A 26,190-nucleotide genomic window follows, 5' to 3' on the forward strand; every position below is an offset into this window, starting at 1 on the left:
AGACGAGAAAAGTGAAGAAGACCTTGAGTATTTTTTTTTACATTTGACTTTTGAGAGAGAATCTGCAGTCACTTCACAAAGTAGCATTTATAACCAATTAACCTTTGTATGTTAAAGGGGCAATGGTAAGTAAAGTCAAACTTTTCAATCCAAATTACTCTGTACACACTGTAGGCTAAGTAAAACCTTAGCAAAACTAAAGAAAAACTTCATTGATATAGAAAACAAAGGATTATTTTTTTATATCCAGCCTAGTTTAGGCTCATCTGATACATTATCTTCAGTGGAAATCATTTTGAAACAAAACACATGTTTATCTAACATCAGCGAGATGACTGAAGAACCAATCAAAACCGTGCACTCAGCCCCTGCGTCACATGCAAGAGTTCCCTAGCAGGATCCTAAAGCTCCAAAAATCCCTCCTTTACTCCATGACCCAGAAATTGATGTGGGTGCCGCCATTTTGCTTGCCGTCCCAATAGTGGAGGAGATGAGAGAAGCCACCCCAGAGGTCTCCTTCAGGTCTGACCTCACTGTGAGCACGCCCAGAACGTGACATCATTGACAAAACCTGAGTACAGCAGTTAACGTAACTCAAGGAACCTTTAAAGATCTTTACAGATTACTCACAGCTCACAGTACATGTTACAGTCAGTGCTACTTTCTAACTCGTAACGTTACTAGTTAATGTCAGAGACTTCAGGTTAATGGGTGTAAATTTTGCGCTGGGTGTGCATAAAAACTTTTTAGAGTCGTATTGTGTTTTGGGCTCAGGTTTGATAGAGTGAAAACTGTCCAAAATGGCCTCCACTGTCCCTCGCTCCTCCCCTCGTCTCCTCCTGGTTACTTCATGGTAGGAGAGGAGTAGTAGTGAGCGAGGAAAGGAGGAGGAGTGAAAAAGCTTTGGGATCCACCCCTAGAGAGATTTCAGTGATCTTACTTGGAGAGAACAATTTACCTAAAATTGGAGAGAACAATTAGCCTACCTTTATAAGTATCTTTTAACTGATAAAGTAGGGAGGTTTCCTTTCAAATTATACATAGGCATTACCCTGCAAATCATTATCTTAAGTTCAAGAAACCCATTTATGTTGATTGTTCTTTTTGTAATATGCAGGCAGAAACAATGCCTCCATTTATTTTTGCAATGTGCCCATTCTAGAAACTATTGGAAGGACATATTTAGAGTTATAATTGATAATACTGACCCTGATTTTTCTCTTTGTTTGGAAAATGTATTGTTTGGTTTCTGTAAGAATAACAGAATCAAACTTAAAGAACTATATATCCTAAATTGAATCATTATATAATTCTATAAGCCAAATACCATACACACAAATCCAAATTTAGCAACTCTAAACCTTTAGGCTATATCTAATATAGGCTATGATAATAAAACCACACAATACAATTTGCTTTTCAAACAACAAAAAAGCTGTCATTACTGTAAATGTATGCACTTTATTATCATAACCATCTGGCGCTTTATTTGTAAACTTAAAAAAAAAAAAGGTGCGTAAAATTGATGGGGGTGGGGGGCTGTGAAGGATATTTTGCTAAATCAATCAAATCAATCAAAAATCAATTGCATCTTCATTTACTGCGTTTTCGTTCAATAAGGGCTTTTATTCTGAAGGTTATGGCCGGAAGTCTTCCTTTTATTCTAGTGGCGAAGAAGCTTTTCTTGAACGCCTCACTACTCATAACATACTGAATGCAGCTGACTGTCGGTAATCTGAGAACAAGAAGCTAAACGACATAGGAGAGGATCAGACAGCATGTGAGTATACTCGATTTATTTGCCTAAAAATTTGTCCGCAATAATTTGCCTTTTAAATTTGTTTACGTTCGCCATAAAGTTAGACTGTAGGAGGGAAGGGAATCGAGGGTGCACCGACTGGATCAGTTGCACCACAGTTCTTAACGTTACTGAATCTTTCTATAGCGTCGTCTTCAACACATGAATGACACTTCAGACATAATATACTCCCATATACCAGCACTAGATGTTGCTACTATTTTACTAGCATTTTAAATTGAATGTAAGCCAGGTATTCAGCAAGGTAAACCACCCAGACTATGCAGTGATTTATTTTCCACTACTTGTAAACTGAGTTGTTTGCATGAATCAGAATTACTACAACTTTAGGGCAGATGCTAATGACAGAATAAGCATACTTCATGAGGTTTCAGACTTGTGGACTAATCACACCCTTAAATTCAGAGGTGCTTATTATTGTGAAGTGTGTCTTATTCTGTAAATGCCTTGGCAAGAGGAATTTAGTTGGCTGTCTGTCATCCAGCATGCATATTTTACATCGACAGGTTTTAAGTGTCGCCTGTAACTTTTCTCTTAACTCAAACTCGTCATCTGTGTTGAAGACATGCATTTTTTTGCAGAGAGGTGGTACCTGCCTTTCCTGCAGAACCTGTTCTTTACTCCTTCCATGTACTGTGTATTCACAGGTGTCAAGTGGGAACACCGAAACTGGCTCTGGAACACATTGAAACTCTTTACCCTGAAGAAGTTGATGCATTTACCTCCAGTATCAGAATCAGTTTAACTGCCAGGCATAACTATATATATTAGGAATTTTCCTTTGTGAGTTGTGATAAATAAACTTGACTTCTGTTTCCCCCTATGAATGGTAGCAATATGTTTAGTAGCCTGCAAAGCTGTATAATGATTCATTAAGTTTCAGTTTTGGTTTTACCTCTTGTAAATTGGTTTCATTCTTTATTAAATAAGTGGAATTTAATAGAAAAAGAACTGCATGCTTTGGCTTGCTAAACTTTAATGCAGATAACTTTTTGCAATTTGAATTTTTTCACATACTGTCACTACCACAAACACACACACTCACGCATATACTCACATATGCACCAAACCACCACGTCTACCATGCATCCACCCCAGCCCAACTCATACCTCATTCAAAACCCTCACTAACCCCTGTGCCTCCTCTGCTTCTGTATGCCCGTTCCCTAGAGAGATGTGGTGGGTGCTGTGGGCGCTCGCTGCCTTGCTGGCTCTCTTCTGCAGTCTGGATGTGTGGTACTTTCTGCGGGCAGCGACAGTGGTTGTGCGGGCCTGGTTCCAGCCTCCAGTCTGGGATGTCACGGGGGAGCAGATCCTAGCAGGTCGGGTCCTCCCCCACGACATAGACATGTGCCACATGAACAACGCTCGCTACCTCCGGGAGTGTGACTTCGCCCGGCTCTCCCTCTACACGCGTAACGGTGTGTTCAAGGCCCTCCGAGCCCTGGGAGCCACCATGGTCGTGGGGGCCACCACCATCCGCTACCGCAGGGCTTTGTGTATAGGGGAGGGGTTCGAGCTGCGGAGCCGCGTCGTCACCTGGGATGACAATTCCTTTTTCCTGGAGCAGAGATTCGTGTCTACAAAAGACGGGCTGGTGTGTGCCGTGATGTACTGCAAGCAGACGGTCATACGCGGCAGCCCAGACAAGATCATGCAGCACCTGTGTAAGAGGAAGGTAAGGAAGAAGCGTTTTGTAATGGTCAGAACAGATCAGAAAGGTGAGAACGTTCCCCTCTGATGATAGAGCGACATTCAGCCTGTGGTTTGTTCCTTGCAGGTGGAGTGCCCCGAGTTTCCAGAGGACCTTCAGCACTGGGTCAGCTTCATCTCAGCCAGCAGCCAGGCTCTCAGGGCAGAGAGCGGACTAGAGGAGAAGAACAAATGAGGCCGGACTTTGCACCGGCAGTTATGAAAATCGGCTCTTTTGGAAGCTGCCAGCCAAGGATCAAAACTCTTCTGAGAAATAGATTCATCTTCTGTTCAATATTGACATCTGTTTGACTTGAACACACTCGTGCCTACTCCTCTGAAAATGAGATAACTTAGACCCAAATACCTGTTGCCAACATGTGAAGAATCACTTTGCACTATGTTTCGAGAGGTTGAAACCAGGGTTCAGATGAATACTGCTTACATGTACAGTAATAGAGAAGCAGTGCAATTGTATAATGCATATTTTCTTGTGCTATGGAATTAATAAAAAAATATGTTTGATCTATTCTTGATGCAGTCTTTTCAGTGGGCTTTCAAATTCAATTATGAGCCCATTTTGTGTTTGTAGATGGTTAGACATACTGCTGATACAATTTCGAACTTCAGCTAATGCAGGCTAATCAGTTTTTTCCAGTACAGCCAATTAGTTGAATTAAACTCGAATGAGGATGAGCCATGTCAGCGATTATGTGATAATGTTTTCAATGGGAAATTGTACACATTTGATATGAGACATTTTCACATAAATTCTCATATCCTGTGACAGTGTGTTTATCCCTGTAACACATGCCGACATTTCAGCCAATGAGATTAAGGTATCGTGACAGATCCGGAAGTAGGAAGCCTAGTCTACCGGCTTCTTCAAGTTGCATCGCAGCCCATGGTAGCACTCTCTTCTGGAAGCACGGTGAGTTGTACAGTCATTGCAAATTATATTTTGAAAAAATGTCATGATTATTACTTGAACTAAATCGCTGAGTTCAGAGTAGCGAGTTTGCGCATCACCGCCGGCTCCAGAGCGGTGGGCAGTCTGCTTTTAGGCCACCAGCTAATGGTAGCAGGTAGCTAAGCTAACAGATTTTTGGCTGTCAAAGCAGGATCCGTCCCATTCATTTGAATGAAGCAGCCGTAGCTTCCTTTCAAGGTTGAAATGGGTGATGACACGAATGTAATGCTTCAGTAATTTTTGTTTTTCCCGCGAATAACATAAGGCAAACTAGTGAGCAAGCGCTGACCTTTTGCTTTTCTGTTTATCTGCATTGTCATTGATGAGGTCAAAAGTGCATTTTGTTAAATGCTGAGTCTGGGAAAAATGTTAAAACGCAGCAATTGCGCTAATTGAACGTTTTTTAACGAAATTACTGCGGAAGCTGTCATAGAACTTCAGCTGTGTGAGTAACATGAAGATGCTGCAGTTAAAGCTACAGTGCATAATTATCTGTTCAAGCTGCCTGAGTCCATCCCTAATGATAATATATGGGTTTCTGTTGCAGAGAGATGTTGCTGCTGGTGCTGGGTGCCCTCCTCCTGCTCTTCTGCAGCCTGGATGTATGGTACTTCCTACGGGGGGCCCAGGTGTTCCTCCAGGCCTGGTTTCAACCCCGAATATGGGACATTCTAGCCGAGCAAAGTGTTGATGGCACGGTCCTCCCCCATGATTTGGACTACATGGGTCACATGAACAACTCCCGATACCTGAGGGAGTGTGACTTTGCCCGGTTCCACCATTACATGCGAAACGGGCTGTTCATGGCCTCGCGCAAACTGGGGGCCAAAATGGTCGTAGGGGCCTCCACCATCCGCTACCGGCGCTCTTTGGCCTTCCGCGAGGCTTTTGAGATTCGGACCAAAGTAGTGGGCTGGGATGAGAAGGCTTTTTACTTGGAGCAGCGCTTCGTGTCCAAGAAGGATGGCTTCGTCTCGGCCGTCATGCTTTGCAGGCAGAATGTGGTGCACAGCAGCCCAGATAAGATTATAGAGTTTGTCTGCAAAAGGAAGGTATGTGATCACAGGAGATGGAGAGAAATAATGTGTGTGAGTCTAACTTTGTGCAGCTTCGGCATTCTCCTAACTATGTGTGTGTGTGTGTGTGTGTGTGTGTGTCTGCAGATTGAGTGCCCCGTGTTTCCTGAGGACCTGAAGCACTGGATCAGCTTCATTACAGCCAGCAGCCAGGCGCTGAGAGCAGAGAGCGGACTGGAAGAGAAGAACAAGTGAAGCCACAGCAGGACGCCGTCTCATCATGAGTTGTCCCTACATATCATCTGCACGCACATACACATACGCACACACAGCGAAACATTCTGGAGAGTTTGTAGTTCATTTACGAGATTCCATGTAGCTCTCTTTTCAGTCGACCCTACCAGGCTCTCTATTTTTTGTATGATATTAACAGAAATAGAAGTACAGCTGAATATGAAAACTTGAACTCTGAGGTATTCCACTTTTCTTTTCTTTTTTTAAATGTACTGTATGCATTGGGAACAGGGCATAGGTGTCCTTAATATCAAACACTGGAGGTGAGTCGTTCCCTCAGAAGGAATTGATACGAGAACATAAAGAAGGAGCTTCGTCCATGCAGCATCTACTGTAGTTGACTGTGAATAGATTGACTTTTCAGACCGTCGTTATCATTTAGCAAAATCCTTACTTCAGATAAGCATGTACAACACAAGTTAATCTTCCATCGGCATCAATGCATGTTTCGAAACAAAGGGATGAATTTTTTTGTGCCTGTTTCTCATAATTAGCAGTAGTTTATAGTTACAACCTACGATAATTATAACAGTTACTTTTTACAGACTTTGGGTGTGATCAGTTACTTGAATGGACTTCATAAGTATATGCTGACAATGATGTTAATTTTCCCTCGACAATTTGCACAAGTTGCCCCAAGTGAATAGACAAACTGAATTCCTGTCAGTTATCTGAAAGGGAACATGTCATGTTGAGGATCCCTTTATCGATACAATGTTGCGTTTCTGATCTTGAGATGCATGCATTTAAAGGGCGGGTTGCTTGGAACGACTTGCATTTGGTTTTAAGAGAAATTGCTTTCTTCCCAATTGACTGGCACTAGCAAATGCTAACATGAGGCTGCTTGCAACTTTTCAAAACCTGCAACATGGGGGGGGGGGGAGGGTTAAAAACTGCAGAATGTAGAATAAGATTTATTAAGTTATCATTAAGACAGGCGTCTTAAAATCTGGAACCCGCCCTTTAATGCACCAAAGCTTCGAGTGTGTGACCAAAGTAATGTATTGTTCTGTTTGAAAAAAAACCAACTTATTTTTAAAGGAAATGTACTGTACAGTATGTCTGCCTATGTTATGTCATGTATGTTATCAATGCACTGAGAGCGAAAAGCTTGTTTAATTGATTGCAATTTTAAATTTGAACATGTATATTGCCCATTTATTTTCCACTTGTTATTTTATTATTTAAAGATAAATTATTCAAAGGGATTCATGTATCAGACTTTTATTTATTGTGTCTGTCAATTCTTTAAATGCATTTTGAATTAAACAATGCATTGGAAACTATGTGTGCCTCAGTGATGACTGGATGTGGTTGGTTAACGGGATTGCCTTAGTGCAGTGGTTCTCAATGTGGGGTCCGGGGACCACCAGGGGTCCTTGATGGGCTTCCTGGGGGTCTCCAGCAAATTGATGAATTGTTAAACTTCAACATTATTTCATTTACAGGAGGTTAACACAATTAGAGAAGGTAGAAGAATGACTATTTTATTTATCATAGTTTCACTGTTATGTCTCTACCTACAATACATATAGTCATGGAATTCTGGACAAAATCATATCTAAAATATATGTAAAATATTGGGTTTGAGAGACAAAATCTCATTGAATAGAGGTCTGTGGCCCTAATGTGTACTAAATTAGGGGTCCTTGATATGAAAAAAGTTGAGAATCACTGCCTTAGTGCTTTTAATTAGACTAGTAAGGACAACACTGTGCCTCTAGTAATCATTTGAGCTAGTAATGTACTTGTGGTCCTATATATTTACAGGCCTATCTGCCTCTATGCAGTACTAGGATACTACTAATCATTTCATCATGGCTCAGTGTCGCCATCTAGTGGATGTAGTCATGTGACCCGCTGTTTAAACGCATAATGACGTAAAAGCTGGAAATTTGAAGCCATGTCCCGATGCACAACAACAGTAGGGAAGTTTCGTGTCATCCTTTGTGGATGAATTGACAGTCTGCCGTCAATTCATTCCTCAGTTCACTAAAATGTGAAGAGTAGACCAACCACCACCTCCCCCCAAAACATAGTTCCTCCATATTTAAAAGTCCTTGGTTCCTCCTGCTACGCTTTCCGCCGACGTCACGCTCGCCACGCCCACTCCCTTCAACTTCCTGTAAACAAAGCAGCGGCTGTTAGTCTCCCGTTATTGCTATTTTCGCGTCCACGTCAGTACTTTTCGACAATATGGCACAAGCCGGACTCGTCCTCGACAAGGACCAATTCAACTGCTCGATATGCCTGGATGTGCTGAAGGACCCAGTCACCATCCCGTGCGGGCACAGCTACTGCTCCGGCTGTATCAAGCACTACTGGGACCAGGACGATTTTCTCGGGGTGTATGGCTGCCCGCAGTGCAGGCAGAGTTTCAACCCGAGGCCGCTGCTGGGCCGAAACACCATGCTAGCCGACGTGGTGGAGAAATTCAAAAACACGGGACTTCAAACGGCCGCGACGCCCGCAACGCAGCAAACGTTCGCCGGCCCCGAAGACGTGGAGTGTGATGTTTGCACCGGGAGGAAAAACAAAGCTGTCAAGTCGTGCCTGGTGTGCCTGGCCTCCTACTGCGACACTCACCTACAGCCTCACTACGAGTCGGCCGCGTTCAAGAAGCACAAACTGGTCTCAGCCTCCAAGAAGCTCCAGGAGACGATCTGTCCCCACCACGACAAGCTGCTGGAGGTTTACTGCCGCACGGACAGCCGCTGTATCTGCTATCTGTGTTTGACAGGTGAACACAAGGGACACGACACAGTGCTGGCTGAGACTGAAATACAGGAAAAGCAGGTAATCAATACTTTAGCTGTGATTGAGTCAAGCCAAGTTAGAGTTAAGGCAAGGCTGTTGATCAACATGGATAAAAAAAAAAAAACCCTCTAATATTCCCATGAGGACTTGTAGTGTGTGTGTGATACTTTATTGCACTCTCTACCTCCTTTGGTGTCACTATAATACTCTTATATGGATTTATAGTTTTGCTGTGATATGTAAATAGTGTTGTATCCTTCTAAAATGTGTTATTTTATGCATTACATCTGCATTGACAGCAAAATGTAAAATCTATGAAAGCACGTTGTTCTCACTCATATCAATTAACATGAACAACATTTTCCTCAGAGTCAGCTTGGTGAGATGAAGCGAAGCTCTCAGCAGAGAATCCAGGAAAGAGAGAAAGTGGTCCAGGAGCTGAGACAAGGCATTTTGTCTCTCACTGTAAGTGCCAAGACCCTGTTCGGCCTGATATTGAGTACAGTAGATGACAAAGTAGATGATAATAATGTCCTAGCTCTTTCAGATTGCACTTAATGGTTCTGTTTGAAAAGTGTTTATCTCAAAAAGAGTTATATCTATGTCTGGACAAACCTAAAAAAGTTGGCCCACACATAGCATTGACATTTTATTATCATTACCACACTATTGTCAATTTAGGTCTGCAGTATGGACCTGTGGGGTGTCACATCAAAGTTTTTAAACAAATACTTACTTGTTTAATCTTGCTTTTAATTAAGTGCCTTCATGTCTTTGTATTAAATCCTTTTTCTATCTTTACTATTTTATATCTCTTTTCATGAATCATTCTTAAACCCCTTTATTTCTTTTATTTTCAAGCTGTTTATGTTAATTTCTGTGAAGCGCATTGTATTGCGTTTTTATGTACCAAATAGGACGGGGCGATAATTCAATATTATCGTTTATCGTCTTTCAGTGGAATCTTATCATGATGATGTGGTGATTTTGGGGATATCGTGACACACAATTCTGCTGTCTAAAATGATGATAACAAGCAAATTTTATTTAAAAACTCTGACAAAATGAGGTATGGTAGGAATATTATTTGAAAATGTCAGTTTTGTTTGACATCACACCTAACATTACCATTCCGTTCAATGGGATAAACATTCATTTGATTATTTAACATGTGATTTTGCATAAGTGAAACATATCGTGATATACAGTATATTGATATCGGAAAAAAATCCTTAACATTATCAACCATATCGCCCAGCCCTAGTTTGAAATGTGCTATATAAATAAAGTTTGATTGATTGATAGATTACAGACAGACACACACTCAGTAATGCATTTTCTTGGTCGGTGTATGTTTCTTCTCCAGCGTTCTGCTCGGGCAGCAACCGAGGAGAGCGACCAGGTCTTCACCGAACTGATTCGCTCGATCGAGCTGAAGCGTTTCGAGGTGAGGGAGCTGATCAGAGCCCAGGAGAAGACGGCGGTCAGTCAGGCTGAGGAGCTGCTGGACAAGATACAGAAGGAGATAGCTGAGCTGAAGAGGAGTGATGCTGAGCTGGAGAAACTTTCACATACTGAGGACCACATCCATTTCCTTCAGGTAATGCCACTGTTCAGCTGTCATCAGATTGAATTATGGATCACGGACATAAGATGAGCAGATTTCCCAAGTTCTTACTGACCATCACATTAGAGACTTTTGAAGGCTATAGTCAAGGAATTAAATAGTGAGCAACATTCGCTATTTCAAATTATCATTATTGTTTACTGGCTTGCACTGTAGACAAGCTTACCAGCCACAGATTAAATGTAATTCTTATAGTGTTATAGGCAAGGGTTCCTTGAGATAGAGGACAGTAATGATAATTAATAATAATAATAATAATAACTTTATTTATATAGCACTTTTTTAAAAAACAGTTACAAAGTGCTTTGCAAAGACATCGATTAACAATCAGGAAAACAACAGAAAATAAGAATGGAATTAAAACAAGAGGCACACAAATGTAAACACAAAAGAACATAAAAGCAATGAATCAGGTATTGAAAGCAAGTCTAAAAAAGTGAGTTTTAAGACTTAACATCATACACACATCAGACATCATCTCCTCTTGGTCTCTATGTTTGTCATTCCAGAGCTGCCAGTCCCTCCACGCTCCGCCTGTGCTGGGAGCCGTGCCGTCAGTCACCGCTGACCCCAACCTCACCTTCGGCCCGGCGATGACAGCCGTCTCCGATTTTAATAGCCTGCTGCAAGAAGTCTGCCAGGGAGGATTTGTCAGCATCTACGAGAAAGGTAGAGAACTTTGGCCAGATACTACAGGTCATATCTGTGTTTTTTCTGACATAAATGACTGAATGAAATGACTTTTATGTATCTCTTTTTTTCTTTCTTTGTTTTCTAGTGAGAGATGTGGTGATTGTAGATTCTCCAAATCCTGGTGTCCGGTTAGAAATGATACGGCCCAATGATGCCCAGCCCACTGTCCAAATGGAAGCAACGCTAGGTGAGTGTGTATGCTGTAATTTTGAATTTCTAGCTGATGTCCTGCTTTTTGACAGGTTTTCAACTTTGAAACCTAGCTTAAAGGAAGCAGTATTGTCTGTCATCTTCAGAATAATTGACATGCACTTTGCAGTAAAGTTATGAAATGGCTTCCATATACAAAAAGCAGAAAAACATTACTGGCATTTGTTAAATATCTAAGTGCGTTATCATGTGGCACAAACACCTTACTCAACTTGTTTGTTTTTGGTTAAGATAGTGTTTGCTGAAGTAAGCACAGTAGGGCATGCTGACAGTTTGGACCGCCGAGACACTGCAGTAACAATGTTTGCTCTCTGTGTCCTTGCAGTGACTCCTACACCTGGGCTAGACCAAGGCACTGTGAGCCCTCTCAACCCGTTCCTCGCTCCAGGACCTGCTGTTCCCACATTTGGCGGCTTTGCCTTCTCACCATTTGGTAAATGGAGCCCTTATCAAAAAGCAAATGTGTTATAGAGCAAAACACCTAATGTAGAGTTCACTTTACATGGTTTCAATGAGCAAGCTCATGCATGTCATGACCATTGTTTGGCTTGTTACCTTACCAGTTACCAGTCACCTTTAGTTTTAAGCCTGGAACTAGGGACAACTAGAAAGGCACTGAGGATCTCAGACATCGTTGAGCCTTAAAAACTAACAGTAAGATCTCTGAAGAATTCTGAAGTTGCAGTGCAGGGAAGCTAGAATGGGGGTAATATGGTCAAGTCTCTTAGTCTTGGCCAAATGTTTGGCAGCATTATTACTTATTACTACCAATAGCAGTAAGTTGTTACACTTCTAGTATATTACTTTTCTATTACACTCCCAAAATGACTAATTGCATCCTCTCTTACAATTTAAAAATCATCTGTGCTCTTCTGTGTGAATGAGCAGGGTAAACAAATTGATACCCCATGTTGTTGTCATCCTTTGGATTGTTGATTTGATGTTTTTGATCACTGATACAATCAAAGTAGTGGAAATACTTGAGAAAGTAGACCTAAACACTTTTCATCTAAACTAATTTAATGTGTCCCCATGCCAGCTGAGGGAATGATGACCAATCTTGACAAAAATGATTTGGGGGATTGGGGTGGGATATAGTTTTTGGATAATATCAGCTCAAGCTGATATTTAGAGGGGTTGATGACAAAAGTAACATAATTTCTTGATTTGTAACTATAATATAATTGTTGAAATTGAAATAGCAATTTGTTACACTGGTAAAAGTTGTATTACTTTAATGCATTACTACCCAGCACTGATCATGTACAGCATAATTGTGAGCTCTACACTAACATGTCGTCACTGCTTAAGACCCCTCCCAGTCCTAACCGTCTCCTCTGGATCCAGGTTCCCCCAGGGTGCTGCTGACTAATTCCGCTTCTGTCTGCTCAGGCTCCAAACTCTCCACGGGATCCAGGCAGAGGCACCTGCAGCGACGCTCGCACCCCAGGAGGAAATAGTCATGTAGCGGACATCGAGGTCGACACTTCAGATTACATATTGGCCTTGCAAATACATGGGTTGAATGTCATTACACTAAAGTGCTCTCCGTTCCTGTTCCTCTCCCTGACCAGCACTGACGCTTCTGAATTGTACTCTTAACATTTCATAATTTATTTGCATTAGTGCAAGTGGGAAAGAGACAAGGAAAGCATCATGCACAGTGCCACTGAAGACCACGCAGACCATGCATTAACTACACTACGTTTAAATGAAGCAGCACAAAAGCAGAGCTCATCTCGGTACCTATCACATTTCAGTATTTGCAAGTGAAACGGCATTGAAATTTGTGAGTTTTAGTTTTTATAAAGCTATGCTTTTATTATTAATTATTCTCCTTTTTTTTTTTTTAACCAAAGATCTGTAACAATCATTGCTTGCGGACAAATGTAATATATTGTGATCTGTGACATGCTGACATTAAAAAAGCAAACAGAATTGTACAAACTTGACTTTCTCGAGGGTGGTGGTTCTTTGCATAGGGGTTGGTTTACCTGTCATTGTACTTTGAGCAAATACGGGCTATTGAGTGTCCCTTGTAGAACTGGGATAACAGGTTTACCAGACACATATACACACACCACAATACTTTTGCAGAAGGGGTTAAGTGTCAAAAAACATTACTTTTATGGCACAATGCAATTATTTAGACTTATCTCCTATGTAATCGAGTGGTTCAGCGGACAATTGTTTGCTTTACCTGGGACAACATGTTTCCCTGTCGCTGGTTTTGATTGGAGGCCACATGGTGCAAGGTGAAACCTGAGAACCAGTCATTTGCACACCGGTGGGCCACGCCTATATCTGTCGGTCTGCCTTTCAGTTCCTGTTTTGTGTGAGTAGGAGATGGCAGCAACTATTTCCATTGAACAAGACCAGTTTAGTTGTCCAGTGTGTCTGGATGTACTGAAGGACCCGGTGACTATTCCCTGTGGACACAGCTATTGTTTGGATTGCATTGAAGACTACTGGAATAGGTCCAAGCAGAAGGGGAACTGCAGCTGCCCGCAGTGCAGGCAGGCGTTCAACCCCAGACCTGTGCTGAGCAGGAACACAGTTCTGGCGGAGGTGGTGCAGCAGCTTCAGCGGACTGGATCCCAAGCTGCAGCTCAACACTTGGCCAAACCGGAGGATGTGAAATGTGGCGTTTGCACAGGCAGAAAGGGAAAAGCTCTCAAATCCTGTCTTGTGTGCTTGGAGTCTTACTGTGAGTCTCACTTGAGAGTCCATGAGGAACGCTTTCATGGAAAGGGCCATAAGCTGATCTCAGCTTTGGATCAGCTGAGGGAGAAGCTGTGCCCACACCATGATAAACTACTGAGGGTGTACTGTCGCACTGACCAGCAGTGTGTGTGTTCTCAGTGCACCAAAGAAAGGCACAAGGGCCATGACACGGTCTCAGTGGTGGATGAGAGAGCAGCACAGCAGGTGTGTTCAAACATCGCTTGTTTACTTTAAGATGCAATCCAGAATTCATTTTCATAATTCTTTAATCTAAAGTTTGGGTATATTATATTCCCGAAGAGCCTGACTTACAGCTTTCTGAACTTTCATAGCCCTGCCTTTTGAAATGTTTATTGCAATGTTTACTAAGATTTTTTACAGCCTCAAAATGATACATATAAATATTTTGTTATTATATGATATAAGTCCTTGTGCCAAAAGCTCAGACAATAACTTTGAGAGTGAAATGATCTAGTCAGTCCAATAAATCACTGTGAAAACAAAGCCAGTAGTGGGGTGGGAGCTTTTCAACAAAGGATGCCTCTCTGCTATTTCAAATCTTTAAAAATGATTCTGTTTCAGAGAGCGGTAAGGAAGGACAGAATAGACCCATTTTTGGATTTCCGGAGTCACAGATGAAGCATTGAGGCTATGACAGAAGTGTCTTTTAGAGTCCAGGATATAACTACATATGCTAGAGGCTTCAGCATTTCAATTAAATTCAATTTTCATTAAATACAGGGGAGGGTGAAAATGTAACCTATATTACATTGTGCTCCAGTCCTGCAGCCCTGTCTTGTGCTTGGAAGTTATTATGTCGAGGTTTTGGCTGATAAGACCAAAGGCCTTCTAGTACAGTCCCTTTTGATTTCACCCTCAAAATTGACTGAGCTAGCTATCTTTAACTGTACTAAAATTGCATTGAGCGCCCTAAGGGAGCGCACCATGCGATACTCATCCCTTGTATTCTCTCAGAAAAAGCTGGAGGAGTCCTCTTTGAAGTCTGCACAGAAATTGAAGGAAGTTGAGAAGGAACTTAGATATGTTGTGAGATACATCAAGGTGAGTTTCCAATACACTGTTGTCACATACTGTATGAAACCGCTGAGTGTGCATGATTCTGGGAGGAAGAAAATCCTGAAACTATATTGTCCACAGCACTCCACAGAGGCAGTAGTGGAGGAGAGCGAGAGGATTTTCTCCAAGCTGATCCGCTCCATAGAGAAGCAACGCTCCGAGGTGAGGGAGCTGATCAGAGCCCAGGAGAAGACGGCTGTCAGTCAAGTTGAGGAGCTGCTGGAGAAGATACAGAAGGAGATAGCTGAGCTGAAGAGGAGTGATGCTGAGCTGGAGAGGCTCTCACGCAACGAGGACCACATCGTTTTCCTTCAGGTATGCAACAGGATTGGTCAGTAGTGGGGAATATTTATTTTTTACTGTAGGCCTCATGTAGTAAGGCAAAGACAAACCGTGACATTTAGGATAGGCCTAACTTCTTTATCTAACGGAAGTCAAATAGAGCTTGCTTCAGTCAATATCATTTTGTGTGCAGGGTTCCCATTGTGGCCCTGATGTAAAATTTCCACAACTTTCCATAACTAAGATGAAAAGCTTCCATGACCTAAAAAGCTATTCTTTCCTGATTTGTCAATGCTGTTTTTCAGCTCAGAAAAAGTTCTTAAGGGGTAAATGGTCTGGTTCCCATAGCAGTTGGGCTTGCTGTGGAGAAAACCAGCTGAAAACCTCCATTTAATGCAATGAATGTGTGAAGTAAAATACATTCTGCTATATTCCTGTGAAGTGACCCATTTGTAAAACTCTCCAGTATTCTCTGATTTTGCCAGAGAATTTATCAAATTTCTGTCTGGATTACACCTCTAAAAATGTAAATTTCTCATCTCCCCCTCCCCAGTTATAGCGTGCCTATAATGTACATTCATTTTTACTGTCTTCTCTCATTTGGCTGTGTTCCATGGTACTACAGAAGAGCAAGTCCCTGCATTTCCCTACAAAGACTGTGGAGCTGCCCAGTACCGATGTACTTCCATATTTCATGTACAAAACCATGAGAGGAGCACTGGCTGGTCTGAAAGACAGTCTGGATGAAGTGTGTGAGAGAGAATTCAACAGGATATCTGAGAAGGGTATGTCTCCTCCACAATGGATCAATTACCACCAAAATGAATGTCCCCCAAAAAAAGATGGAAACAAAATCCCCTGGACTTAAAATGAAGAGTAGAACACGTTTTGCCTTTTGGCTACTTCAGTTCTACTGCTTGGAAATTTCCCTTCAACTTTTAATTTTAAGTCCAGTGGACTTTGTTTCTATTTTGTTTTTTGTACATCTTACTAGCTGGATGATTGAAATGAATCTACACATCAAAATGAATGCTTGTGATTTTGTATATAGCAATTTTTGTGAATGGCAAATAACAGGTCTTTCTTCTCTGCATTTCTAGTGATTTCATTGAAGGAAACCAGTCAAAGTACCCCTGCAAAAACTAAAGGTAGTTCAAATTAAAGGCTGTTTAATCTGTTGTGATGAAATTAACTCGATTGACTGCTTCTGTCATCTCAATTCAATATCTACCTGTTGCCTCTCCCTGACAGTAAGAGACACGGAAATACCATACAGCTCAGAGCCAAGGACAAGAGCTGACTTCCTACAATGTGAGTACAATTATTTTATCAACCCTATCAAAATACTAGCAGTCTTCTTTATGATCCAAATAACCAATGGTTGTCTGACAATACCCATCTACTGTGTCCAGATTACAACGACATAACCCTGGACCCCAACACAGCCAACCCCTATCTGTGCCTCTCCGACGGCCGAAGAGGTGTGACCACGCGGGCCGAGCCGCAGCCCTACCCGGACCACCCGGACCGCTTCACCAGCTGGGCCCAGGTGCTGTGTCGAGCTGGGATGGCCGGACGCTGCTACTGGGAGGTAGAATGGGCCGGTAATGGAGGGGTTTCCATCGGCGTCTGCTACAAAGGCATCAACAGGAGCGGAGGAGGGAGCGACTGCAAGCTGGGACACAACTCCAAATCCTGGAGCCTGGACTGTTCCTATTCGGTCGGTTCATTTCAGCACAACAAGGACAGCGTGGCTATCGCTGTTCCCTGCTGTAACAGAATAGGAGTGTATCTGGACTTCAGGGGTGGGACTCTGTCTTTCTACAACGTTTCCGATACAATGATTCTCCTTCATAAAGTCAAGACTGTGTTCACCCAGCCCCTCTACCCGGGGTTTTGGGTGGGGTTGGGCTCTACGTTGAAACTGTGCTCTTTCAAAGCGCCAGGCTGATTGTATTCTTGGTATCCTTCAACAGTGTAGCAGTTCTCAAATAACCTTGTTTTGTACAGTATATTTAATTACGAATAGTAATGAAACAAGGACAGATGTTTGTGCTCAAAGCTCAGTATTTTATTAATAACCGTGCAAGCCGAGAGCAGCAGCAACACTTTGGTGAAGCAGGGAGGGGGGCAGGGAGGGAGGAGGGAGGAGGAGGAGCTTAGATCTTGTTGAAGGCAGCAACATCCACACTCTGGACCTGTAATGAAAGAAGAAAATTTTTTTAAATTGAACGTTTGTATGAATTTATCTGAACATCAAGCATAATTTATTGTGTCATGACACATGGTGATTTCTTCTATCAGTTTTATACATCAAGAGGTACACTTGTTGTAAAATTTACTTAAAAATCAAGTACATTTAATTTCAGATAGACTAACACGCTGTGAATATTTTCTGTAACTCAGGGATGTGATTTTTTTTTGGACATTTGACTCCCATTAATTTCTAAAAGATTACTGTCCTCTTTCTGTTATCAGTTACATCCTAGCTTGTTTTTAATAGCTACCAAGGTAGAGGTGGTTGTAACTTACGTAGTCCTCAAACTTGGTGATCTCCTCCTCCAGCATGTCTGTGCCGACCTTGTCGTCTTCGACCACGCAGTTGATCTGCAGCTTCTTGATGCCGTAGCCCACTGGCACCAGCTTGGACGCTCCCCACAGGAGCCCGTCGGCCTGCACCGAGCGCACGCACTCCTCCAGCTTGGCCATATCTGTCTCATCATCCCACTGGGGGAACAGAGAGGAGAGGAGGTGGAGAGACAAAGAGATGAGGCAATGCAATTTAATCTGACAGTCGCATAACAATGCTGTCTCACAAGCCAAAATTCAACACAGAGCACAGATCCAGGAGCTGCTTCTACAGATATTTGCAATCAGGTTCCATGATATATAGTGCAATTTCCACAACGTGCTTGTTAAACTTGTATATTTTTTGCTGGAGAGTTAATTTGAATATTTTAGGTCTTATTTTGGCTATCTACAACTACCATTCGGGACTTTATAAACAGGCAGTTTGCCATGTAGGTTTTTATTCTTTCAAAACACGATGTAAAAAGATCCACCAACAGTTGAAAAGTAGATTGGCTGGATGAAAAATAAATTGAATAGAGAAAATCTATGACTTCTCCAAACCTTTTTGCGGAAAAACACAATTTTCAGAAGGGGGAACAGTGCACTGGGTCCTTAGTGTAAAATGGACAGGTGTTCTTTGGATGTAGGCAACAGCTGAATAAGAATAGACTAATGCATGGGAAGTCTTTGTAAATATACATTAAGATTCAGTCAAAACCAGTAGTTCCCAGCAAAAAAAAAAAAAGCGCATACAGGCTGCTACAGGGATACATACAGGCTTGACGTCCAACAGGATAGATGACTTGGCGATGAGGACGGGTTTCTTGGCCTTCTTGGCTGCATAGGCGTCAACGCGCTCCTGTTTGATGCGTGCTGCCTCGGCGTCGTCCTCTTCGTCACTGCCAAACAAGTCGATGTCATCGTCTTCCTCATCACCATTTTCCACCTTTACCTGTTGGACTGGAGCAGCCTGGGAGCCAAGGAGATGTGGATGAGGGAAGGAAGACTTTGAATGATGTTTTAACATGGTAAACAACACAAAGATAGATAGCTGTTACGATGAGTTAATTCTGTCTTTTTTCAATGGAGAAGGTTATGGTAGCCTCTCTGGGAGATCAGTTTTGTAAATATACTGAAACGTAATAAATTCTCGGTTATCTACCATTGCACGTGGGATGGCTCCTGGGTTCTTTTCCAGCATACCCACTCTGGACTCGAGTTTCTGCAGGGCCGCCCTCATATCCTCCACCACTGACAACATACACAGCAGCAAGACGAGCATGAATACTGTGTTACACTAACAAGTGAGTACAAGCCCAGAACACATGGGACAAACTGAATGACACACTTACCTTTGTGCAGGCTGTGGTTCTCCAGTTCCAGGCTCTTCATGCGCGAGATCAACTCCTGGTCTCCTCCCGCATGTGAGGACGACTGAGGACAAACACACACACAAATTAATTAGAAAGTGTCATGCTGCAGGCCAGGGTCAAAATGGTAATGAGGGAAGTACATTTTCATCCGGGCTGAAATCCTGTCCCAGTCTGAAGTGAAGAAGCAAGCAAAATAAAATAAATAAACAAAAGGTGGTCAAAGCATATATGACGGTGAGGTGTGAAATAACAATGCCATGCAAGGCTAAAATTTATTACAAAATGATGATTTGGACACATTTCACACACTAACACACACTCTTGATGTTAAAATCAACTCCCCCTGCCCCCCCATCAAATATTTACAATGCCAGCATGCAGATTGTCTCTTGGTAAAGTTTTTTTTTTTAAAAGCCTGGACAACCAATAACGGTTTGATGAGAACTCACATCACACAGATCCAACAATGCTATCATATAGGGATGCACAATTCAGTTTCCACAATTAATAATCATTGGATATTGAAATTATATTGAAGGTCCACTGTAGTTGAGAATCGTTAAGTTGTTAGAAATGCCAAAAGTGCAGTGAAATATTTTTCTTTCCCAAATCATTAACTGTGATTGATAATTGTGATCACAATATCTAGCAAAATAATCGGGATTATAATTTCGATCATAATCATGCAGCCCCAATATTATATAACTTTAAGTTCAGCTAGTGGCAAACGATGCATGAAGCCAACTTTAACAACTGGAAAGGAGGTGGGATGGTGGTGAGAGATGAGGCATCTTAGGGCGGTGATAAAAGAGCAGCACACTCCATTCCAGGCAGCAGCAGACACAGCTCAACCCAGACCTGGCTGCCTGCCCCAGCCATGCAGCGTCCCCGGCCTGAGGAGCACATGTGCTCGAGGAGGACTTACGTTTCTGTGCTGCCGTTTCTGCTGACGCCCTTTGGCTGGCTGCAGGGCCGACTTCACCTGCACCCATTGATGCACAGGGTTCAGGTGAAGGGGAGGAGAGAGCAAGAAGAAAAGACCAAGACAAAGACAAAAGTAGAGGTTTGTAGGTAGATACTGGGATGCTACACATTTACATAATACCCAGCGCTTACGACGAGTCATCGGTAATAGGATAGAGATCGATTTGAATAGTGGAAGAGAGATGGGATCAAACAACATTTTGAAAAGGACTATAGAAAAACAGGCAGTGAAGAAAACTGCAGTCGACTTGGAGAATACATTTCTGAACAATGTTCTCAGAGTAGCCTTTGTGGTTCTTATAAAGTCATGCATCCACTTGGAAATATTGACGTATTGACTTGGTAACAGAGGTTGCAGGAGCTACTGACAAAATTCTTGTCAAAAATCACTGTTCCTTTCTGCAAAAATGATCAAATTGATACTGCACACAAAATAGCAAATTCCACAAGGAAACACTCACGCAAGCAACTTACTGGCAGACAGGACAATGCATAGAATGAAGTTGATGTGAGAACAAGCAAGCAAAGGTGAAGGGGAGGATGAGGAATAGCACTTTAAATGTCAAGTACAGCCTAAGTGAGAAAAAATAATACATTCTTGTATTATTTGGTAGGTGATTTATGCCATTTCAGGGACTGAATTGAACTAAAGTTAAAAACTCCCAAAAAGGACTTGCTTGTTAAACTTAATCATCGTTAGGCGTTATGATTATACCATTTCATCTCAACATTTATTCCCCCATTTTAGGGCTGGTACACGGACATGAGCGAGTACAGTACTGCCACTACAGGGGGTCGGCCTGCGCCTCATTTACAGTACAGTACTCACTCCGTCTAGGGACCGCTGGATATTCTGTCGGGATTTAGCAATGTCCTGCAGGATGGCACTAGCTTCTCTCTCCTGCTGGCATGTGGGGGCAAAGCAGTGATGAAGGGGGGAGCAGTGGGGAAGAAAGAAAGGAGCATGGCAGACAAAAGACAAAAGCAAGCAAGCTGGCCCACACACACCGCACCCAACCTTCAGAGTCATACTGTAATTCAATCATTTGAATCATTTAAAAACTGAATTATGATGCCAAAAACTTTTGGTTTTGCTCTTGAATATTCGAGTTTCTAGACTTCCTTCTAAATTCTCAAACTCAGAGGATGAACACACACACACACACAATAGCAAATAAACTTCAGCACTGGGCTTATCTAGTTGTGCCTGATGCAGCAAGATGAAGGTTAGGGGTCAAAATATGTTCCAACACCTTTTGGCAGCAGATAGGAGGGAACACAAACCCCAGATGACAACCCACCCTGCACCTCTCATGGTCCACAGTTGAAATTTTCCCATTTCAATATTCCACACCTATTCCAGACAATTTTCTGACTACACTTTTTTCTACTTGGTTGGCATTCACAATGCTGGCACTAGCTGGGCAAAATGATGGCCACGAAGCCACATGGTTCTATGGCTGAAGATAATTCTTCATAACAACAAATACCAACATGTCAAATAACAATGAGTCTACAACTACACTACCAGTCAAAAGTTTGGACACACCACATCTTTATTTTTACTATTTTCCACATTTTAGAATAATAGTAAAGACATCAAAACTATGAAATAACACAAATGGAATTATGCAGTGACCGAAAAAAAGGTGTTATACAAATCAAAACTATCTCATATTTTAGATTCTTTAAAGTAGCCACCACTTGCCTTGATGGAAAGGCAAAGGCTTTGGAAAGAAATTTCTACATAGAATCAACTTCACTATTTATATTTGTCTAAGAAACAAAGTTCAAGCATGTAAGCATAGCCCTTATGATCAAAATGGCTTTAAGATAAAGAAAAACAGAGTACATTCAATCAGGTGTGTCCAAACTTTTGACTGGTATAAAACACATAATACACATGCCCATAAGTGTATTCAGGCTGAACAACTTCAACACTTATGACTTTTTGTGCAATTCCCCAGTTTTAAAGATCTGGAAATGATCATACAGTATTCTTTTTCCATTCTTTTCCAGTTCTGTATAGTAACTCTGACAGCCACTGCTGCCCTGGACAGCCTGAAAAGCGGGGACAGCTGCCAAACCACCTGACCCCTCTCACTCAGCTGAGCCACTTCTAAATCGAGTGGCTTAACTCACAGCTGCTACGGGCTGGTGAGCGCTGTGACCGCCGATGATGTAACTACCGCTTAAAGCGAAAGGCCAATGACTGACGGGGCGCTGTGCAGCCGCTGACAAAGCAACATGAGCTGAGGCGGTGCCATGCAGGAGAGCGCTGTTGGACGTCCAAGATGGCCGCAGCACACAGCTAAAGAGAGGGAAGGGCTCTGCACGGGTCTGAGTGAAGTTCTTCACTGTGAGCCTTTCAGACAACAGGTATCCTTCTTTTTAGGAATAATCAGACTCGTATAGTACATGTCCAAAAATACATCAATAAATAAAAAATTCCCCAACTCCACAAGACCAGGGAACTTTTGCTCTTTTCAGACCCATCAAAGAAAGGTGAAGAACTCTTTTCAGGACTATAACAAGTGTGTTTGTGTGTTCCTACCTGGTATGACTGTGTGGAGGGGCCGTTGGCTCCCTCGTAGAAGCGCGTCTCAGCCTCATCATAGCGGTGTTTATCGAACCAGATGTTCTCGCTGGCAAGGCACTGCAGTCCACTCATGTTGGTACTGAGGAGGGAAGAAGGGAGGGGGGAGACAAATTTAGTGAAGAGGCATTGTTATGACATTCTGACATGAATACAAAAACACTGATCAATACATGACAGTATATCTATATAATAACCATGACATTGTATTATATCGTTATAGCCAGAGCAATCAATGACAGCAAATGAGTGACAGGACATGTCTTAATTAGACGCTGGACCAGGACGATGAATATTACAGGTTACAATTCAAACAGCATGCTGAGCCACAGACGGGGTTGTGGTGGGAATAGGGAGAGACAAATCAAAGCATAACAAATAGACAAGTTCTATCAAACATATAATGTGACATTTGAGAATAACTGAGGCATCAGTTAGGCCACATCAGACTGTTAAAATAACAATAAATAAGAAGAAAGGGATTAAAAGAGCCGAGAGCTCATGTGCTTCACCTCCCCTTCTCGTTTTACTAAAGGATTACCGCAGCAGATAGGCATCTACACATTCCTCAGTCAATGAAACAGAGTTGCCTCGTCTGCAAACTCTGGATTATAGAACAAAAGGTTGGCAACAGCCCACCAACGCTCCCCCTTAGTTATAGCAGAGGTTCAACTCTGCTGTATGAATATCAGGGAGAGGACAACACCAGTGTGACATACATTACATAATGTACAGCCTCATGTTGTACACTGATTCAGTGTTAGACAAAATGAAAGGCTTGTCTAGAAATCTACATATCAGAACAAAATAATCAAACATCATACATAACAGCTAGCATTATTCAAAAAGGGCCAAACAAAAATGCAGACAGACAAGAACACAAAAATAAAGAAAACAGAAAAAAATAAGTTAAACTGAAAACAAGTCAGACAACATCATGTCTCTCCCATTCCCTGAGTGAGGGAGATGTCATACTTGTCCCATCTGGGCCAGCTTTCCGTCTCGGAGAGGCCCCTCTTCCTGTGGGTCGGCCCCCTGCTGCCCTTGCCCCCCTGCCCGGTCTCAGAGGAGGTGCGGCTGCGGCCTCGACTGGGCTGTCGGTGGGGGGTACCAGAGGACCTGACAGTGGTAATGGGGTGGGACGGGTACTCCTGGTCCTGCTGCTGACCGTACGGGCCTTTAGAGCGGAAGGTCAGGCTGCGGGAGGTGAAGGAGCCTCTGGTGTTTGGGCTCCTTGGAGAGGACGAGGGCGATCCATTGCCAGCAAACCTGCGCTGGTAGTTGCCCTCAGCACTGCGGCTGTGCCAGTTGTGCTCTGCCTGCATGCCCCGCAGGATGGGGCTTTGGCCGTAGGAGCCAGCCCCCTCCATGGGGGAGCCCAACCACTCCTCTTCAGCCCCAGAGCCCTGGCTCCCCGACTGGGACGAGCGGGTACGCCGCCGCATCCTGCCGAAGTGGATGTCGTCTCCATTCAGGACGCCTCGCTCCACAGTGGGGCCGTTACCCTGCCTGAACCCCCCCACCGGTATAGTATTCTGAGAGGCTCTTCCATGCTGGGCATTTGTCTGATCCATTGCTTAATTAATGGGGTTTCTTCTGTACTCAATCTTGTGTCAGGTATATGAGGAGAGAAAAGCAACAGGTAGAAGCTGGAGCCATTAGTTCAATGTGAAGTTAGTATCACAGAGAACTGGCTGGTTAGAGGGATCAGAGGATGCGATTTGTGAAGCTCAAACAAAAAAAAGAAAAAAAAACAAAAAAAGATATGGTGATGCCAATGTGGTCTTGAAGGCAAAGAGACAGAGGATTGATCAAAATGTTAAAGTTTAATCTGAAAATTTAAATGACGATATACATTTAAAATAATAATACAGCATTAGCTTAACCTGTTTAATGTCAATTGCAGATTGAACCACAAATTTCAGAGAAGCTTATTTGTGTAGGCTTTTAGGATATGGCTTGCATAATACTAAAAAAAATAAAAATAAAGTTACAAAAGTTCATTGATCAATCTCACATTGGACTTTCAAAACCCAAAGAAGCCAAAACAAACAATGCAAAATGCTGTGTGGGCAACACAAATGACTGGTGAAAATGACCAACATTTAGGTTAGAATATGTTTATGTATAAAATGTGACAAGATGTTTCTTGTGGAAGCATCCAAAAAGCACAGAATTTCTTCAGTGCTTGGCTCACCTTTGTTTTGGCATGCTGGAGGATAGTGTAGGCTACCTATTGTGGAATGGAATACTGAAATCCAGAAGTATTTATTACTCTAATTATATCACTTACAGAAGTTTTAAGAGCATCAAAAGTCAATGTAAAGAGTTTCTTGAAAAACAACATCTAAATGTCTAAGACAAATGGGCAAACATCACAACCAAAAAACACCACGAATCAAGTTTTCATGCATAAAAACAGCCAACCAAATAATAAAAAATAAATATTTACAAAAATAACTTGCAAACATGACCGAAGCACTGCCTATAGTATTGCCAGTCCAGAAATTCTTTCCACCACAACACAAGTCAACAATATATAATATAGCTTAGCCTATGTGTTAGAACATCAGCAACATCAACTTCAACATCAACACTCACCTTTGGTGCTGGAATGGGAAGCTGATGCAGCCTTTATAACCCAATCCCCAATAGAGAAATAGAGACAATACAAAGTTCTCATACATTGAATAAATTAATGTTTACAAACCCTTACGAAATAGAACTATGGTGATCCTGTAATGAATTTTAGAAGGATACAAATATCACAGCAAAAATAGGGATGTTAAAGTGATACCATACGAGTAAAAAATAATGTCAAGTGAAATAGGGTCACCATGAACTCGCTGTTGAATATCACAGACACAGCGCAACTCCCTATGGGAAGTTCAGTTACAGTGAGAGCCACAAAATAGGTACATGACACAATTAACGGTAGTGTTCAGAAAAACATTTGTGTTGCATTTCATCTGTTGCTTGCACACCCAGGCACTTCCACTCAAGTTTTTTTTGACAGCGGCACCAACTTCTCGTTCAAACAGCCACGTGGCGCACAAAAAAACTCAACATTTAAAACATTTTCTGGGCTTTACTAACAGCACGTTTTCTGTTATAACCCATGCGGTGAAAGACAACTTTACTGCACTTACTCTTGGTTTTAATCGATGTTTTATAGCCGGGTAACTGTCCCTTGCGTGCTCTCGGCTGTAATCCGACGGTAGAAGAGGACTTGTAAAAACGGACCGTGAGTATTCGTCTGTAACGGAAGGGGGGACAGTTAGCTTGATCCTCATCTTTATCGTTGATATCCGTGTTTGTATAATGTATAAAAATGTAATATACTAAAATAACCCATTGTCTATGAATCATTGTTAGATAAAAAGTAATGCGTGTTTTATCCACCATTTCCATCGTACTTTACAGATTGGTATGATCCATTTTTTTCAAAGACTACGTTTCCCATGATTCCACTGGAACGGCCGAGTAATGGAGAACTGTGAAGTAG

At 42.2% G+C, this 26,190-nt stretch overlaps 5 protein-coding genes across 9 annotated transcripts in view; 4 read left to right on the forward strand and 1 right to left on the reverse strand.

Annotated features, from left to right (window-relative positions):
- Nucleotides 1-1,669: 1,669 nt before the first annotated feature.
- LOC139926488 (protein THEM6-like) lies at nucleotides 1,670-4,041 on the forward strand. Of its 2 annotated transcripts, XM_071918233.2 has the most exons (4): nucleotides 1,682-1,780; nucleotides 2,401-2,527; nucleotides 2,990-3,497; nucleotides 3,600-4,041. In XM_071918233.2, exons 2-4 carry the CDS (start codon nucleotides 2,448-2,450, stop codon nucleotides 3,705-3,707), a joined length of 696 nt encoding a protein of 231 aa, XP_071774334.2. In that variant the 5' UTR covers nucleotides 1,682-1,780; nucleotides 2,401-2,447; the 3' UTR covers nucleotides 3,708-4,041. The 2 variants fall into 2 exon arrangements, with proteins under 2 accessions (XP_071774333.1, XP_071774334.2); XM_071918232.2 differs by lacking the exon at nucleotides 2,401-2,527 and having other exon boundaries at nucleotides 1,670-1,780.
- A 343-nt stretch (nucleotides 4,042-4,384) lies between these two features.
- The window catches only part of LOC139926492 (protein THEM6-like), a 231,065-nt gene continuing 209,259 nt past the window's right edge, over nucleotides 4,385-26,190 (forward strand). The window contains exons 1-3 of one of the 2 annotated variants that reach the window (XR_011785308.2): nucleotides 4,385-4,442; nucleotides 5,029-5,533; nucleotides 5,645-6,842. Coding sequence is in view for 1 of the 2 variants with exons in the window: in XM_071918238.2 (XP_071774339.1) it covers nucleotides 5,033-5,533; nucleotides 5,645-5,752 (609 nt within the window). In the remaining variant the exon portion in view is untranslated. Of the gene's footprint in view, nucleotides 4,443-5,028; nucleotides 5,534-5,644; nucleotides 7,008-26,190 lie in introns of those variants that run through there. The other variant, XM_071918238.2, reaches the window with a different exon arrangement.
- LOC139926473 (E3 ubiquitin/ISG15 ligase TRIM25) lies at nucleotides 7,953-13,002 on the forward strand. Of its 2 annotated transcripts, none has more exons than XM_078287487.1 (7): nucleotides 7,953-8,587; nucleotides 8,918-9,013; nucleotides 9,915-10,148; nucleotides 10,685-10,844; nucleotides 10,954-11,055; nucleotides 11,404-11,511; nucleotides 12,426-13,002. In XM_078287487.1, exons 1-7 carry the CDS (start codon nucleotides 7,988-7,990, stop codon nucleotides 12,536-12,538), a joined length of 1,413 nt encoding a protein of 470 aa, XP_078143613.1. In that variant the 5' UTR covers nucleotides 7,953-7,987; the 3' UTR covers nucleotides 12,539-13,002. The 2 variants fall into 2 exon arrangements, with proteins under 2 accessions (XP_078143613.1, XP_071774312.1); XM_071918211.2 differs by having other exon boundaries at nucleotides 12,471-13,002.
- LOC139926472 (tripartite motif-containing protein 16-like) lies at nucleotides 13,425-17,877 on the forward strand. The gene is made up of 7 exons (XM_071918210.2): nucleotides 13,425-14,006; nucleotides 14,778-14,864; nucleotides 14,961-15,194; nucleotides 15,787-15,946; nucleotides 16,262-16,309; nucleotides 16,413-16,472; nucleotides 16,574-17,877. The coding sequence occupies exons 1-7, from the start codon at nucleotides 13,425-13,427 to the stop codon at nucleotides 17,110-17,112; spliced, it is 1,710 nt and encodes a 569-aa protein (XP_071774311.2). The 3' UTR covers nucleotides 17,113-17,877.
- eef1da (eukaryotic translation elongation factor 1 delta a (guanine nucleotide exchange protein)) lies at nucleotides 17,211-25,972 on the reverse strand. 2 transcript variants are annotated; one of them, XM_078287488.1, is made up of 8 exons: nucleotides 25,835-25,972; nucleotides 22,644-22,767; nucleotides 20,031-20,087; nucleotides 19,085-19,166; nucleotides 18,895-18,983; nucleotides 18,508-18,702; nucleotides 17,694-17,888; nucleotides 17,211-17,359 (listed from the first exon to the last, which is right to left on the reverse strand). In XM_078287488.1, exons 2-8 carry the CDS (start codon nucleotides 22,758-22,760, stop codon nucleotides 17,321-17,323), a joined length of 774 nt encoding a protein of 257 aa, XP_078143614.1. In that variant the 5' UTR covers nucleotides 22,761-22,767; nucleotides 25,835-25,972; the 3' UTR covers nucleotides 17,211-17,320. The 2 variants fall into 2 exon arrangements, with proteins under 2 accessions (XP_078143614.1, XP_071774315.1); XM_071918214.2 differs by lacking the exon at nucleotides 20,031-20,087.

This window comes from Centroberyx gerrardi, chromosome 13 (genome assembly GCF_048128805.1).
Source record: "Centroberyx gerrardi isolate f3 chromosome 13, fCenGer3.hap1.cur.20231027, whole genome shotgun sequence".
NCBI classification, from domain to species: domain Eukaryota; kingdom Metazoa; phylum Chordata; class Actinopteri; order Beryciformes; family Berycidae; genus Centroberyx; species Centroberyx gerrardi.

Coding starts and splice junctions, on each gene's coding strand:
- LOC139926488 (XM_071918233.2), top strand. CDS start 2,448: ATGTACTGTGTATTCACAGGTGTCAAGTGGGAACACCGAAACTGGCTC. Junction 2,528..2,989: donor AAACTCTTTACCCTGAAGAA/GTTGATGCATTT, acceptor CCCGTTCCCTAG/AGAGATGTGGTGGGTGCTGT. Junction 3,498..3,599: donor AGCACCTGTGTAAGAGGAAG/GTAAGGAAGAAG, acceptor TGTTCCTTGCAG/GTGGAGTGCCCCGAGTTTCC.
- LOC139926473 (XM_078287487.1), top strand. CDS start 7,988: ATGGCACAAGCCGGACTCGTCCTCGACAAGGACCAATTCAACTGCTCG. Junction 10,845..10,953: donor TGTCAGCATCTACGAGAAAG/GTAGAGAACTTT, acceptor TTTGTTTTCTAG/TGAGAGATGTGGTGATTGTA. Junction 11,056..11,403: donor CCAAATGGAAGCAACGCTAG/GTGAGTGTGTAT, acceptor GTGTCCTTGCAG/TGACTCCTACACCTGGGCTA.
- LOC139926472 (XM_071918210.2), top strand. CDS start 13,425: ATGGCAGCAACTATTTCCATTGAACAAGACCAGTTTAGTTGTCCAGTG. Junction 15,195..15,786: donor ACCACATCGTTTTCCTTCAG/GTATGCAACAGG, acceptor ATGGTACTACAG/AAGAGCAAGTCCCTGCATTT. Junction 15,947..16,261: donor CAACAGGATATCTGAGAAGG/GTATGTCTCCTC, acceptor CTGCATTTCTAG/TGATTTCATTGAAGGAAACC.
- eef1da (XM_078287488.1), bottom strand. CDS start 22,760: ATGAGTGGACTGCAGTGCCTTGCCAGCGAGAACATCTGGTTCGATAAA. Junction 18,984..19,084: donor GAACCACAGCCTGCACAAAG/GTAAGTGTGTCA, acceptor GTATGTTGTCAG/TGGTGGAGGATATGAGGGCG. Junction 17,889..18,507: donor TCCTGTTGGACGTCAAGCCT/GTATGTATCCCT, acceptor CTGTTCCCCCAG/TGGGATGATGAGACAGATAT.